At 38.8% G+C, this 16580-nt stretch overlaps 1 protein-coding gene across 1 annotated transcript; it reads right to left on the reverse strand.

The window, feature by feature from the left end:
- Positions 1-428: 428 nt before the first annotated feature.
- Positions 429-3985, reverse strand: MGP (matrix Gla protein). Its single transcript, XM_020887464.2, has 4 exons — positions 3848-3985; positions 2312-2344; positions 1412-1487; positions 429-811 (listed from the first exon to the last, which is right to left on the reverse strand). Exons 1-4 carry the CDS (start codon positions 3906-3908, stop codon positions 670-672), a joined length of 312 nt encoding a protein of 103 aa, XP_020743123.1. The 5' UTR covers positions 3909-3985; the 3' UTR covers positions 429-669.
- Positions 3986-16580: the final 12595 nt, after the last annotated feature.

A 16580-nucleotide genomic window follows, 5' to 3' on the forward strand; every position in this document is an offset into this window, starting at 1 on the left:
AAATCCTCTAAAAATGTTGAGTGATTTTGAAAGCACACATATTTTCTTGGTTCCAGAAAGAGTCAAAACTGTAGCCTCTTAGGATATGATAATATTCAGGTGAGGGTGATGAGTCAGGGTACAGAATCTAGAATCCACACAGAAGGAATTTAGGATCCATTTAAATTTTGGGAGCAGGAAAATCATATAGTCGATCATCTATGATGTTTGAAAATCCTGGAAAACACATAATAGGAAGCAGCCATTCACTGATCCCGAGGTAGAGAGAGTCTAGACAAACTACAGCTGGGCAAGTGTCTTCTAAGTTAGTTTTTTCCTGTGCACTTAATCAGCATTAGAACACAATTAACAGAATCTCCCGTTCTGGGCTAGGTGGGCCATGATTGAAATATCTCAGTATTTTCCCAGAAGAAATCAGACTCAAAATGTAAGTATCCAACCAGAAGTTTATTATGGAAGAATCACACATCCTAACTCCCCCTTGACCTTCACTTCGCTTCATTTTCATTACTTTTCAACCTGTGGGCAGGAAAGAGGGATGCAGCCAGACAAGAACATTTAAGGAACAATTAAGCGATTCGTATGTTTCTATATAGTTCAGTAATGCTAGTGCAAGGGAATATAAAACCAGGCACCAGGCTCTGGAAAGAAAGAGACTTTTGTCCAGTCTCATTTGGCCCCTCGGCGCTGCCGGAAATAACGGTCGTAGGCAGCATTGTATCCATACACCATGGCATAGCGTTCGCAAAGTTTGAAGTCATCACAAGCTTCCCGGTTGAGCTCGTATTGAGGCTTGTTGAGTTCTCGGATTCTAGAAAGTGAGAAAAAAAAAAAGAAGAAGAAGCTCAAATTGAGAGGCATAAAGAAAGTGCAGAAATAAGAAAAAAAGAATACGAAAATATCGTGGAGAGATCCCCATGTTAGTGGCTCAGGTGTGTCTGACTCTTTGTGACCCCATGGACTATAGCCAGCCAGGTTCCTCTGGCATGGAATTCTCCAGGCAAGAATGCTGGAGTGGGTAGCCATTCCCTCCTCCAGGGGATCTTCCTGACTCAGGAATCAAACCCAGGTCTCCTTCACTGCAGGTGGATTCTTTATAGTCTGAGTCTTGGGATTCCCCCAAGATGAAGAGATATTTACAGAACAAGCAGGGAAAGTAAAAGAGGGGGAATTTTCTTTTTCAATAAAAATATAAATTTTCTGTCTTTCCTACTTTACATCCTCCCTCCCTCTCCTTTCTGGGCCGTTCACAAAATAGTCTTCTAGAAAATCAGTTGTTTTGTACATTGTTTTTAAATTCTTTGATTTTGGAATACACTTAGAAATAATATATATGATGGAAAAAAAACCCATTTCTCCCTCCATTCAGATCTGGGAATAATGATCACCCCCATCACGTGTCATCACCTACCTCTCTTGGGCTTTCGCTCTCCATCTCAGTTGTGGTGATATAAAGGTGTTAGCGTTTCTCCTGTTAATGAAGGGATCTTAAAACAGAAAATAGGTGCAATTTTAGGCAATCAGTCATTGAAAATATTTCCATGAGTATTCTCTGATGCAAATATCTTTGAAAGCTCACTCATTCATTTATGCATTTCATGTAACTATGAAGAGTAAAGGGGGAGATAAAGCAAATTTCGTATACTGCCTGATCCAAAGAAATTAATAACCTACATGTGGGTTACTAGACACTTGGCACACAGGCAACAATAGACCTTGCTTGTTTATTTTGCTTTGGGTCATCATTTTGCCTCTCTCGATTTTGGTATTTCTACTCGAGTGTGTTTTTTATTCCTGTGAGGAGAAATCCTCTTTGTCCTGAGGACTCGTAAAACATAATTTTAGATTTTCAGTAAATGAACAGTTTCAACATCATAAAATAATAAACAAATTAAAGATGAGCATGATATTTATTTCTCTACTCAGTCTTTATAAGTTGATATTCAATAGTGTCCAACAGAATGCTGATGTCTGTGGTCTCCCAGCTGACTTGGCCTCCAAGCATGTACTTTGTCATTTGTCACTACTCCTCATTTTCCATCTGTGTGGTTGTTGTGGTGCCAACTTAAAATTTCCAAATGAGATTTTATGGTTCCTAAGTATGACGAAAGCATACTTGCCATCTTGCAAATTTAAAAATTGCTCATCTGGTGATTTTTTTTAGTCATTGACTTTTAAAATTTACTTTACTTTTCCAAAAGATGCCCTCTTTTTCCTCTCTGTTATAGGTATTACCATTTTGTCTATTTAAGAATTAGGAGAGATTCTTCAATACCTGAGATTTCAATAAGGAATTCAAATATTTACTTACTGATTTCATAGGATTCCAGGCTTTCATGAGATTCTGGAATTAAAAAAAAAAAGATTCATTTTATTGTTACTTTTCACAGACCACAGGAGTTTAAATATAGGGAAGGAAGGGAAGGGAAGAGTCAAAAAGATGGGAGGGGTATATTTAGCAGTGTGGTTATTACAAATTTCAGGCATTTAGGATTTATGAGCTGCTTCTCTAGCTCTGTTCTTGCTGGGATATGTCTACTGTTTAGTTTTTCTGGTGTTTAAGGAGCTAGCGGCCCTGGTTTAAGCTAAAATTTTCTAAGAGCTATGAAGTCTTTAGGCTGGTGAAAGAAGACAATTTAAGTGCTGCATGTAAGTCTCCAGGGAGCCTTGCTTGATTTAACTTGGGACCTGAAATAAGAACAGGATCAAGGAAGGGACACAGGGTTGAGGAGACAGGCAAGACTCTCTAGGCAGGCTGGGCAGATGGCTTGGCCGGACTTCTCCACAACAGGTTCCTAAGAGGTTCTGAAAGCCTCTTAAGAACCTGTGTTAAACTGACAGCCACAGAAACCACTGGCTTCAGCTGACATCTCACACTGGGCACGATGCCAGGTCAGAGAAAGAACTGAGACAACGCTGACGGAAAAGATTTCTTCTTTCTCCCATTCTCCTAGGCAAAGCAGGTAAATTTGGCAATAATAAACTCATAGTTGTAAGTATATGAGTGTGCTTGAAAAGTTAAAAAGAAGATGAAAAACCAAATACTCTGATACAGAAAACTGGCATAATTTCAAGACTAAGGAGCAAACTACAGATGGCTATTAATATACTGAGGCTCAAGGAAACCTAGAATATCCACATAATTGAACCATAAGACTGAATGACCTAAATCATGTTGCCTGAGATTTCTTTTCATTAGCTTCACACAGACACACATATATTTAACAACACAGAGAACCAGTCAAAATTGGTCTTTTAACAATAGGATCTAAGAAAGCGATTTTTCTCTGAGATTCTTTAAATGTAAAACTTTATTTTTAAATTCATTCACTAAAAAAAAAAGTCGTTAACTTTGTGAGATTTTCCTGTTCCTAGAGAAGGCCATACATATCACGTCAAGTGAAAATTGGTTTTCTTAAAGGTGAGTGATTCAACCAATACCCTTAACCAATTGTAACCAAAGTCAAAATAAACATCCTTATTTGTTTAAATGAAAGCTTAGGGGCTGGAGACTTGATATCTTTTGTCCACCCCCCCTCCCCCCAGAAATAGCAAAGTTTCCAGGTATACAGCAACTTACCATAGAAAGAACTTGTGTATTAAGTTACATACAAGAGTCTGGATATTGAAGAGGTAAAACATACAATGGGAAGAAAAAAAAAAATAGACTTGATGGAGCAGATCAGTGCTCAAAGGACTTGGGAAATGTCAAATTCATGGTCCTGTAAGATTATAAGAGCAAAAGGGAAAGAAGAGAAGGAGGGAGAGGAAAAAATCCATGAAAACCGAAGTCAGAGGCAGGAAAGAAAAAAACCAAAGCAGAGAGACAGCAGGAGAAGGTTCTCACCATAACACAGAGCTGCCATGGCCAAGGCAGCCAGGATGGAGAGAAGGAGCAGGCTCTTCATGGTGTCTCCGGGTCTCTCACACCGTCTCCTGCGGCAGCAGTGGGGAGGGACAACTATGGGCTGTTGGTGAAAGGCTGTGCGGTTTTTATAAGAATCAGAGCAGCTGAAAGGGGTGGAACCAGTGGGAGGGGGCCAGAGAAGGTGGAGACTGGTTGGCATTCAATGAGCACTGGGACTTTTCCCAAATGCTCATTCCTTCCAGATAGTATCTACTCCGGGTGGGCAGTTTTCCCTCACTCCTGGACCTGACTTGTATGGCAGGATACTGCCCTGGTACACAAGCTGTGGCTGCCCTATGTTTGGGTCAGCCCTGGGCACAGGTCCACAGAGAAGGGAGTTGCCACGAACACGTGTTTGCCTTTCTAATTCCTTCTCTGGTCTGCCTTCCCTGGCCTTGACTTTGGGTCTTTCAGGTTTGGTCCATACACAGAGCCATAGTGTTCTCTTCACTCCCCTGATGGATGGATGAGAGGTTCTGGGGGAGAAAGGACTTCACTTTCTGTGCCGGTTCTAATTTAGAATTATTTTCCTAGTAGGGCTGAACTGTTCATCTGAACCACTTGGGTGTTCGCCTGGTGATATATCCTTTTTGCAGTTTTTCCAAGTGCTCAGCAGGACAGGGATGGCCAAGGACCCCCCAGCTTCTGTTTCCTCCACTGGCTTCACAGCAACTTGCTCATGCAGTTTTGTGACTTGAGTCCAGACCTGCACACTGATGCTTTCTCAGGCTGGCTATCACTCACCTAAAGTGCACCTAGGATGCCCACCTCACCTTGTCTGAAGGGATTGTCTTGATAATGAACTAATTCAATATACTTTTAGTGGGTGGCAGATGAGATGCAAGGTACCCTGCTAGGTGATGTGGGGACCTAGAGACAAACAAGTCAGTCCCTGAGGAGGTAAGAACCTCCTTACTATTCACTTTGCTCTTGAGCTGTCCTGTATCCTCCAAGACAGATTTTCACAAACACACACCTTCACAAGCATACACCTCCATCAGAACCAGCAGCTCCATTTCTTATAGAAGGATTGCAGTTTTGTGTCTTTGGTTGTCTTGTAGACAGAGCTCTTTTATTTTGTTATCCTCTTGGACAATCAGAAAACCTTTTCTATCAGATGTGTCTCTGTTGCCTGGGTACCCAAGAGTCTTCTCAACAGAAAAATAGACTTTTGTCACAGAACAGCAGATTGTGGAAGAGCTAAAGTTGCAGAACCTCTAACTTGGGCTGGAAGACCAAAAGGGGCTGCAATGGTGTGGGTGGGTATACTTTTCAATGAATATTAACTTCTAGGAGCAATGATGAACAGCTAGGCAGAGCTTCTTGCCTCATTGTTTTTGCCTTATTGGGGTGTACTTCCCTGGTAGCTCAGATGGTAAAGAATCTGCCTACAATGCAGGAATCCTGGGTTTGATCCCTGGGTCAGGAAGATCTCCTGGGGAAGGGAATGGCTACCTACTCCAGTGCCTGGAGAATCCCAAGGACAGAGGAGCCTGGTGGGCTACTGTCCATGGGGTCGCAAAAAGTCAGACATGACTGAAGGACTAACACTTTCAATTTTACAGATTCTCTCTTCTCCAGCTACAAACATGTGCTTTGTGATGTATACTAGCTCCATCTTTTTCTGGTCGATTCTAGCAATCCCCTCTACTCCCAAATGCAGAGGGCAGCCATGCTTTGTTAGCTTTCTGACCTCACAATTATTTACTTTTCCATTCTCTAAATCCAAACTTGAAAATCTTACATTTCTCCTTCCAATTTAAAGTGAAATGAAGTCACTCAGTCGTGTCCGACTCTTTGCGACCCTGTGGACTGTGGCCCACCAGGCTCCTCCGTCCATGGAATTCTCCAGGCAAGAATACTGGAGTGGGTTGCCATTTCCTTCTCCAGGGGATCTTCCTGACCCAGGGATCGAACCCAGGTCTCCCGCATTGCAGGCAGACGCTTTAACCTCTGAACCACCAGGGAAGCCCAATTTAAGCTTCACCTTTTTTTCACAAGTCATTTTAAACACAGTCTCCACTGGGTTTCCTCAATGTTTACAAATCTCTCTTTATTGTCCTTTTTAAAAAATATTTTTAAATAAAGGATTTATTGTTTTCTTCTCAGGAAAAACAGGAAGTTAGGGAAACACATTACATTTTACGGCCCATATTAGTTTGCAGTTGATCCTAACTCTTCCTGGCACAACTGTCAATAGCATTAGCTGTTTTAACCAGAACTAAGGTGTTCACTCTCAATAGAATGTACACAGATGACGCTGAAAAACTGCAGGTTTTCCTCTGAGAGTAGCATCAAACTTGTTTTGGCTTTTGTAAGGCTGACACTTCCTTTTGGAAACTGTCTCTCACAAGTCTCTCATCTTTCCTTTCACTGTTTCCATCTATGCCTGAGTTCTCCTATGCTCAATTCCATTTACGTAGGATTCACAAATGATTAGCATGCGTGCATATGTGAGAATTCAGAGCCCTTCTATTTCTTTCCTCCCATATCACTTGGTCTTCTCTAGTGCCAACTGGCTATCTAAATTGTCTCAAACACAATTCTGTATGTGTCAACTCCAGTCATGTCTTCTAATAAAGAGGATTTGGACTAACTCAATGAAGCTTTTGTATTGGAAAAGGCCAAGACTGACTTATGAGAGAGAGAAAAAATGGAGGTAGAACAAAAGTGGAGGGGGAGAAACAAGGAAGAGCTTTGTAGGCTTGGTTTGCTGGATGGGGGAGTTTAAGGAAGAGATTGAGTTGTAGAGAGTAAAGCTTTGAGACAGCAGTAGGATGTGAGACATGTTGAAAATAAGACATGAAAACAGACAAATCAGAATGGCTTTGGTTATGAATAGTATTTTTTAAGGTTGTAAAGGATTAAGAACTGCCAAAAATATTAAAATTGTTTTTAATTAATGTTAGCTGCTAGTTTGCATTTTTAAAATTTGGATGTCTTGTAAAGACTAGACTATGTAAAGTTTTAACTTACATTGGAATTTTGAAATCCAGTGAAAAACTTTTATATAGTTATTTCCCCCTAACTACTCAAGAGAAATGTTTTTCAGTGAAGAGAATATTTGAAGACACTCCCAGAAGTGACAACCAAGTTCTGAGAGAGGCAGTGATAGGATTACCAGTTTTTATTTAGATTGTACAGGAATTTTCTCATGTGAGATTGGCAGTGTGGTATAATCCAGGCCACAGAAATATAAGATCTCCTATTCTACCTGTCTCAGGAGGAAAAGACAAGGATGACCACACCTTTCAGAACCAGAAGTAGCCTTAAGGTTTGAGTCATCTATCCATCAATCCATCTCACAAATTTATTGAGCATTTATTTACCATGTGTCAACTCTAAGCTGGAAATACAATGATGAAAAATGTATGAAAAAATATGAACTCTGCTCTCATGAATAAAGTGTGTTTTTAGATCACAAATTTAATCAGTGGCTCTTCTTATATGGACATTTGTTTAGATAGCTGATTGGCACTAGAGAAGACCAAGTGATATGCTTTCTGACTTTTTTATTGGAAACTCAGGAGTGCCTTTGTTTGCAGAGCCTGGTGAAAAACACTGGACAAGCTCAGAATTCAAGGAGAGAATTTGACTTGGGGGAAGGTTGGCAGAGCTGCCAGAAATTACTAGGGGAGAAGTTTCTTAGAAAAATATGTGTCGGAACATATGCCAAAAAAATTATCACTTTTTTGTATTATTTCTGTGAAATAATGGTACAGTAATAAGGACTGATGCTAAAGCTTCAATTCTTTGGCCACCTGATGCAGAGTTGACTCATTGGAAAAGACCCTGATGTTGGGAAAGATCGAAGGCAAAAGGAGAAGGAGGTGGCAGAGAATGAGTTGGTTAGATAGCATAACTGACTCAATGGACATGAATTTGAGCAAACTCTGGGAGATAGTGAAGGACAGGGAACCCTGGTGTGTGCAATCCACAGGGTCACAGAGAGTCGGACACGACTTAGCAACTGAACAACAACAACAAATAAAGTGAATGTTTTTCTCCATCAATTCTACATCTTCCTCTTTCTCTTCTTTCTTACCCTTTCTCTAGGATAGAGACTGCTACCTTTATTTCAGACTGCTAGGCATTTTGTCTTTTTTAGGAATTTTCCTGGCTCCCATCAGGTTTTTTTTTTTTTTTTCTGTCCCATGAAATTCAGCTTTATTTACACAATGTTGGTTTTATGAGTTCATATTATTATTTTACTGGCAGCACTAAAACCTCACTCTTGCCAGTAAAGGGGAAAAGGCAAAGAAGAGAAGAGGAGGAAGCAACAGCCCTGAAAATAAAAACAGGAGTCACTTTCTAGGACGCCAAAAGGCAATGAATTGAGAAACATCTAACCAGTTTTATGAGACAGTGCCGACCTCTTTGTTCTATTACATTAAGGGAAGCGCCTTGAATGGATTCTTCATCTCATATTTGCGAATCCACATAGCTTCCTGTAAATCATTCCCCAGTCTTTTTCTTAATTTGTCTTGTAGCTGAACTAAGGGAAACTCAATCTTTGTCAGACTCAGGCATGGGAGGAGCATCTTGGAAACCTGGGCACAAAATTCTGGGGAAAGGTGAAGAAAGCTGGATAAACTGAACTCCTGGCTAGGAATGGCTGTAATTTCTCTCTTCTTACTATATGATCATTTCCTCTACCCTTTTCTTTTCTATTAAAATCTTCATTCTAAAAAATGCTATAGCAGATATAAAAAATACAACTATCAAAGTAACATATCATACGTCAAGTCTGCGCTATATACTAAGCACTGTGATAATCACTTTTTAGTCATTGTGATTTTTACTTCTCATAATAATCCTACGCACCAAACTTAATTTTTTACATACTATATATGAGAAAATTAAGCTCAAAGAAGTTGCATATTTAAACCAAGGCCATACAGCAATTAAGTGGCAAAGAAGAGATTCAAACACAGGGTTGTTTGACTTAAAAGAATATGATTTTAACCACTGATACAATCACACATTATTCCCTAATGTTCTGATTCCTACTTAAATAATTATGTGATTGTGTCTGCAGGGAACATTGAATTCCCAGTTTCAAAGCTAAGGATAAAATTAAACAAAGATATACATATTTAATATAATAATTTATTCAATGTCCTTTAAATTTTGACAATAAAAGCCAAGGATTTTCATAATGCCATTTCATCTCAGATAGTTTAATGACATAAAATCAGAGAAAAGGGATGCATTCGGTATTGGAACCCAAGTCCCTCATTTCTCTATCCAGCACTCTGCATGCTAAATTGCCTGTCCAAACAAGCTCCAACTCAAAAACTGGCTTCCCCAAACCTTTCAGCTTGCTTCAGGAATCACCAAGTCATCTGGTTTGGTATAAGAATACAGGCTCCACGGTGTCTACAAAGTCAATTTCTACAGTTACTTATACCAAACCAGATGGCAGTCAGCAAACATGAGTGTTCATAGAGACTTGGTGATTCCTGAAGCAAGCTGAAAGGTTTGGGGAAGCAACCTATTTGATATAAGAATACAGGGTCCATGGTGTCTACAAAGCCAATTTCGACAGTTACTTAGACCCCAAGCAAAGCCGGAAATCTAGATTCAATTTACAAGATGCTCCTTCAACTCAAAGCAAAACAGAGAAAAGGTTCTGTGTCTTGAATCCTGGCTAGAGATGAAGTTGGGGAAGGCTGGCTGCTTCCTCATCAGACTCTGGCTGCTTCCTGTGGGAAAGGTCTGGGGAACTTTTCTCTTGGCACCACGACCTTAGCTGGAAGGGAAGGGGCCCCACTAGATCTATTCTCCTCCCATCCCACCCTTGGCCACATCCTGTGTTCTCCTTTCATTATTCCAACTCACCGACATAAAAATAGTTCTTCCTATATTCAGGAAATTTACAACGGCAAGAAATAGAGCCAAGTAACTTGCAGGAACTGAAGAAGGTATTGGTGGCTGGCAGAAACAGGAGGTTTGGAGATGGGACTGGTAAAACGTGATATGAGAAGGATGGAATGGTGTCTCTATGGGTAAGATGAAAGCAGTGCTCAGTTATGTTCAACTCTTGGAGACCCCATGGACTACAGCCCACAAAGCTCCTCCGCCCATGGAGTTTTCCAGGCAAGAATACTGGAGTGGGTTGCTGTTTTCTTCTCCAGGGGATCTTCCCGAACTAGGGGTTGAACCTGCATCTCTGAGGTTGGCAGGTGGATTTCTTTATCACTGCTCCACCTGGGAAGCCCAAGGTGAAAGCAGAGCGTATGGTTTTAAACATTTGTAAAATCATGAAAGGAAAGGATGATTCCTTTGTTCACCAAATCACAACACACAAGAACTTGAGAGTACAGTTTTAAATTACAAAAAGTAGTTTTAGGAAAGATAAAACAATAGCTTTAAACAATAGTGAGTGATTCAAGAGAAATTTAAGTATGCATAATAATGGTATCATTAGTAATAAGAGAAGTTAAAAATAGCTAGCCACTTTTAAAGTTGACCTGAAGAACTGAAAATATGTTCTTTGAACTCCCTCCGTCAGAGGTAGATATCTGGATGGACCTTGAGTACAATTCAGAAGTACTTCATTTAAGTGGAAAGTTAACTAATTCTTAAGGTGATTTTAACTTTAGGTAGTAAATCGAGTGGGCTTCCCTGGTGGTTCAGTAGCAGAGAATCCATCTGCCAATGCAGGAGATTGCGAGTTCAATCCCTGGAAGGAGTGACGAACCCTTGGCTTTACTTCACCTTGGTATTCCTTCTGTATCTTTGCTACTTCCTCAGAGAAACAATCTTCATATAAGCTAGACTGGGTTCTGAAGAAGGGTCCTGTAGTAGGTAAATAATCCTACTTGTTGAGGGATGTTATTTTTGGAAATGACTTAAGTGTCCATCAACAGATGACTGGATAAAGAGAAAGTGGTACCTAGACAATGGAAAGTTATTGTGTGACATTTGACAAGTCATTTTAGTTCCTGAGCCTCATATTTCTCAGTGACACAGGGGATATAAAACTTGACTAACGGGACTGTTGATTGGATTAAATAAGACAACACATGCAGAGTTTTCTCCACTAATGATTGGATGTAATGCCATCGAGTACACACAAAAACACACACAGTGTTATTTCAAAAAAGATTGGCTTAACTCTGTTGGTTTAGTGTTAAACCATATTTTTGGACATGTATTTTGGACATGTATTTTGGACATATATTTTGGTTTTCCCCCAATAGTCAAGGAATAGATTAAAACAGAGGAGAGAAGGTGAAAAATGGGAGCAATTGGATCAGCAAGGTTTCATCCAGTGGGAACCAAATTGGACGCCAGAAGGGCTCAGTTTAGTTCCAACACTGCTGCAAAATGCCTGTATGACTTTTGAACAAAACATTTAATTCTCTTTCTAAACATGAGTTGGAATAGACTGCTGTGATCGTGTGCTCTAAATTATTTCATCCTTGGAATAGGTAAACAAGATAGAGAAATAATTATATAATCCAGGGTTTGAAGGAACACTATGTTCTTAGTGCTGTTTTGCAAGTGTTTCTTCCAGGGCTGATGGGTATTTGGGTGTCCACCCTGGGCTTGAAAACCACTAGCAAGATGCTTTGCAAAAATTTCATCCAGATCACTGCTTCTCAGTCAGCCCTCTCATTTCCCAATGTTGTCAGATAATTTCATTCATTCAAGTTGAACTTTGATATGCTTCGAAATCCTTTGTACCAGAAAAAAAAAAAAATCAACAATCTTTTTAGCCAGGGTTTGGTCAGTAGAGAAAAATCTCATGGCAGAGATCTAAAACTCTGCAATTCCTCTCCTTTGTCTCATCATCTCGTCACTGCAAACCCTGGAAATAGGATGAGATTCAGAAAAAGTTGAAAGAGGACAGGAAGGAAAAATTTCCAGGGTAAGAGTAGAAAGAGCATAATGCAGAGCATGTATTTGCTGATCAAGCTAAAAAGTGAACAGGCTGTGAAATAAGAGATTGTTTTCACATCTGACTGCTCCCGGATAGAACTGTGATGGAAAATACTGTTGTGAAGTGTGGGTTGGTATGACCTGTGAAAATTTAATTCAGCCTGCCTGTTGCTGTTCTCTTAAATGGTCCTATAGCCAGGGTTTGTCTGAATCTTGGAGTCATCATCCTCGACTCTGATTCTTCCAGTTTATCATTTTCCCTGTTTCCTGTCTTTCTTGTAATCTTAGATTATTTCATTTCTTTCCACTCTGAAGTTTTAAAAGACATTTTTATTCTGTTGAGGAGAATGAAAGGATTTTTCGCTTGGATGCTTTCTCTGGCTTTTGGTAGGAGATAAATGAGTGGGAGTAAGGACGGGATCAAAAGGAAGAGGAGAGAAACTGAAGGGAACAAGATGTAATGTAAATTTTGGTTTTGTTTTGCTTTGAGAGAGCAACAGAAGGGCAGGTGAAATAGATATGGGCTGTGGTGTAGGATGTGTAAGGAGAGTCCAGCGTGAACTCTTGTTTTTCTTGCACTCCCATCAGATTGTGAGGTTTTTGAGGTTGGCCACTGAAAATATATATGTGTGTGTATATATGTATATACACACACATATATATTTTTTTCTTTCTTTCTTCATTTTTGTTTGGCTGTGCTTTGCAGCATGCAGGATCTTAGTTCCCATACCAGGGTTCAAACCTGTGCCCTCTGCAATGGAAGTGTGTAGTCTTAGCCACTGGACCACCAGGGAAGTTCCTAGCCAGTGGATATTATTCATCTTTCAAACCTCCAACAACTGTCTGGTGTTTGAATTGAGCCAATATCCTTCTTATCTAGGTCTGGTGACCTAGTAGATAGACAGTGGAAAACAGTATGTGTTTGGAGTCAGCAAGACTGAATTTGAATTCTGTTCTCTCAAATGAGTGATCTGCTCTTTGTTTAATTCTCGTTTTCTTTTTCTGAAAGAATGGGGACACTGATGGAGAATAGTTGGGTGTGGCGGTGTGTCCTCAGTCACTCAGTAGTGTCGGATTCTTCTGTGATCCCATGGATTGTAGCCCACCAGGCTACTCTGTCCATGGAATTCTCCAGACAAAAATGCTGGAGTGGGTTGCCATTTCCTTCTCCATGGGATCTTCCTGACCTGGGGATCAAACTCATATTTCCTGCCTCTCCTGCATTTGCAGGCAGATTCTTTACCACTGAGCCACCTGGGAAGCCCCTTATAGAGTTGTAATGATGATTAAGACACAGTGCTGGCATATAGTAAATGTTCCATGAAAGTAACTCTTATTTTCACTCTTGCTGTGTGAACCTGGATAAGTCATTTCCTCACTGTAGCATGTGAGGGATGATAATCGTTACATAAATTGCAAGGATTTAATCAGATAATCCTTATAGAATATCCAGTGTCCACAATACAGTAGCTGCTCATTAAATACTAGTTTCCTTCCTTATATTCCCAGTTGTCTGTTCCAATTCTTTTCTTTCACTTTTTCATGTGCATGTGACCAATCCTTCAGCGAAACTGAGTAACTTGTTCAAAAATGGTCCACAGTGTTTGCCATCACATCTTTTGCTCATTGCATCATCTTTTTTTTTTTTTTTTTTTCTGCATTCCTGTCTCTGTCTATAGCAACCCTGGGCACAATTTAAGGCCTAATCTCAAATACCACTTGCTTCTTGTTGTATTACATAAGTGAGCTTCCCAACTGGATTACTTCTCCTTCCTTCAAACACTCCCTTAGCATTCTGTTTTCTTTCTTTTTGGGACAGAGAAAGGCCATGCAAGGAGACGAGTGGTTCATGCCTTACAAAACCCTGAACTCTTGTTTTATTTCTTTACCAGTGCATACTTTCTTCCTTTTTCAAATTATAGGTTTTCTGTTCTCTGTATTTGTCATAAACCTGCTCCCCAAATATTGATAGTACAGTCACCAGTCTCCTACTCACCCACCAATCCAGACACATTTATCCACCAGACTCCAACTGATTATCTAGGAAACCTTCATCTCTAGAAAGACTGGATTAAATTCTTTTGTTGAATTCACATATTGAGTTAAATTCCTTTGGTGTGTCCTCATAGTAACCCTAGGACACCCTTTCATAAATCACACCCGATTTCATTGCACAATATTGGAACTATTTACATGAGTGAATCCTACACTGAATTTTAAGCTCCTCAAAGGAAACTCGAGCCTTGTATTCTATTCGTCTTTGTAGCCCTAGTCCCATATACATTGTCTTACCTGCTAACCTTGTGCAGTGTCTGAAATCATAGGAACTCAGTGAAGTTACCCTTAACAATCCACTCCAGCAGTCTCATAACACACAGAGAATATTCCTGTCCATTGGTTCAAACACAAATTTAATTCCGTGAAAACAGAAAATTGCTATACTTTGAAAAACTAAATATGTAAGCTCAAAAAAAGGAAAAATACTATTTCACTCATATTTTTTCTACATTTGGCTCATGTGGCAACCCAACTATTAAATTAGCAAATTATCCACTTTATGAAATAGAAATATTCCTGAAAAACTCCAGATGATAACATTGTAAAATTAAGTTATGGTGTAAATACATGAAAAAAAGTATCCTCTCTCTTCAAAGAAAATCACTTGAATAGCAAGAATGCTTCTGGAAGAGCAAAACAAGAAAATGCTCCCTTTACCATGTGTGGGATGTAAATTTTTCCCTTATGTATTTTTCTGTACATTTAGATTTTTACACATTGATCAAACCTGTATATATCAGTTGAGGTCATGTAAAGAAATTGATTCCATGTATATCAGCCAACGTTGCAGATAATAGATAAAAGAATTTCAGCGGAACAAAAACAAGAATATATGAAAGATGGCCAAATCATGTTTTTCATTAAGTTGATTAACTTTTATTTATTAAATCTTATTTTACTTCTTTCTTTTCTCTTCATTTTTCTGGTTCACCCAAGCAAGCCTTTCATCTACACCAACTCTCTTTAAAAAAGCACAGTTTTTTCTGAAAGGAAAAATATGAATGTCTTATCTATAATATAAACAAAGTTAATTCTTGAAAAAGAGACTGCAAGGCTATTGAAAAGCTTCTTGAAGCTCACTCTCTACATGCAATTTTTTTTTTTTTTTTTTTTTTGCATTCACTGAACATTTGCTGAATAGCTGAAGGGAAGAAAATTTTGTTCCATTTTCCTTTTCCCAGAAGTTGTGCTGTATTTCTTGGAATGAATTTCAGTCCTTTCTTTCCATCTTCAGATAACGATGACATATGAACCTTCTCACAAGGTCAGCAGCTGGAGCGAGAGGATTTGTGGGGGTACATGTTTTGAAGCCGTCTGGGGAATGAGAAAGAACTCGAATACAGATATCGGCTGTTCTCTATACTGGGGACTCTCCAGAAAAGATGGGCTTAAATACTTAGTATTTTGGTGCTGGAAATAAATCAAGTGGACAATGGTGCAAAAGTTAAGATATGGAAGTCAATTTTGACCTTGGCTAGTGTGGCAACTTGAGCTTGGATTTCTCAGCTGAACATTTGGTCTTCATATTATGGTTTGTACCTAGACTCACCCCTTCAAGGGCCAGGCACAGGCTCTCTGGTTGGCTGAGGTTTTTCCCGTGTGTGCTCAAAGATAAATAAAACAACCAACTCACTCCTCCTCTTGCCAATGTGTCTTTCTGTTGCACAAAAAGAAAACAACCATATGGGCTGCCATGAATAGATTTGGCATGGCTGGCTTGTAGGGATAACTTCCATATGGTGTAAGATTTGAATTAATTATTCAAACAAAGACAGTTAAAGACCTCTCAGGCATTTTAAGTGTTCTAAAAGAAAAGAAAAAAAGACCAAGAAAGGAAAAGATACTGAAACATTTCAGAGTTTATCTAAATAAATGTATATAAGCCCTGGCATATAGCATATTATTTAAACTATCTAGGACTTAAGTGATACTTTAAGGAAAAAATGTTCACTACTGGCATACACCAAAATTGATTAAAAAATATATATACAAAAGAGGCAATTCTTAGTACTTTTCAAAGAGGATCAGTAAATAAAAGGTATGCAAACAACCAAGAAAGTCTACAATAAAAATTCACACATGCATATAAATACAAGAGTCTAAAATATTGTCTTGATAAACAGAATACAGTTTATCTTTATAAAGTTCTTATGGAGAGAGTGACACTTGGAGTTGTCCAAAAAGATATCATAGGCTTGGATGTCTTGGATTTCACCTGACTTCAAATAGTTCTCTGTGTTCATGTTTATATGTGAGTGTATATATCATTTGTATCGGATTGTATATCATTTTTATATTAGATTATAGGTATTTAATGAGTGAAGATCATATATTCTAATATTCATAATATCTGTGTTCTAATGTAGCACATAAGTCATTGTCTGGCAAATGATAAACACTTAAAAATTATTTGCTGAATAAAATTTATAAAAACAAGCCAACATATTACTGACAAGGCAATTTCTAAGCACAATAATAATAATCCACTCATTTGCTAATTTTTCTACAATCACTTTTAAACTACTTACTTTATTCTAGATACTGTATTAATAGGAATTCATATCTGTCTCAAGAAAATTATAGTCTATAGATGGCTAGAATGATATATAAACAAATACTTGTAAGTACCATGATAAATCTTTCATCAGTTATATAAAAAGCATTGTACTGTAGTTTAGTCTTAATAAGTGGTAATTCTAGTTAATGTAAATGGGCCAAACTCACCAAT

This window comes from Odocoileus virginianus, chromosome 23 (assembly GCF_023699985.2).
Source record: "Odocoileus virginianus isolate 20LAN1187 ecotype Illinois chromosome 23, Ovbor_1.2, whole genome shotgun sequence".
Taxonomy (NCBI): Eukaryota; Metazoa; Chordata; class Mammalia; order Artiodactyla; family Cervidae; genus Odocoileus; species Odocoileus virginianus.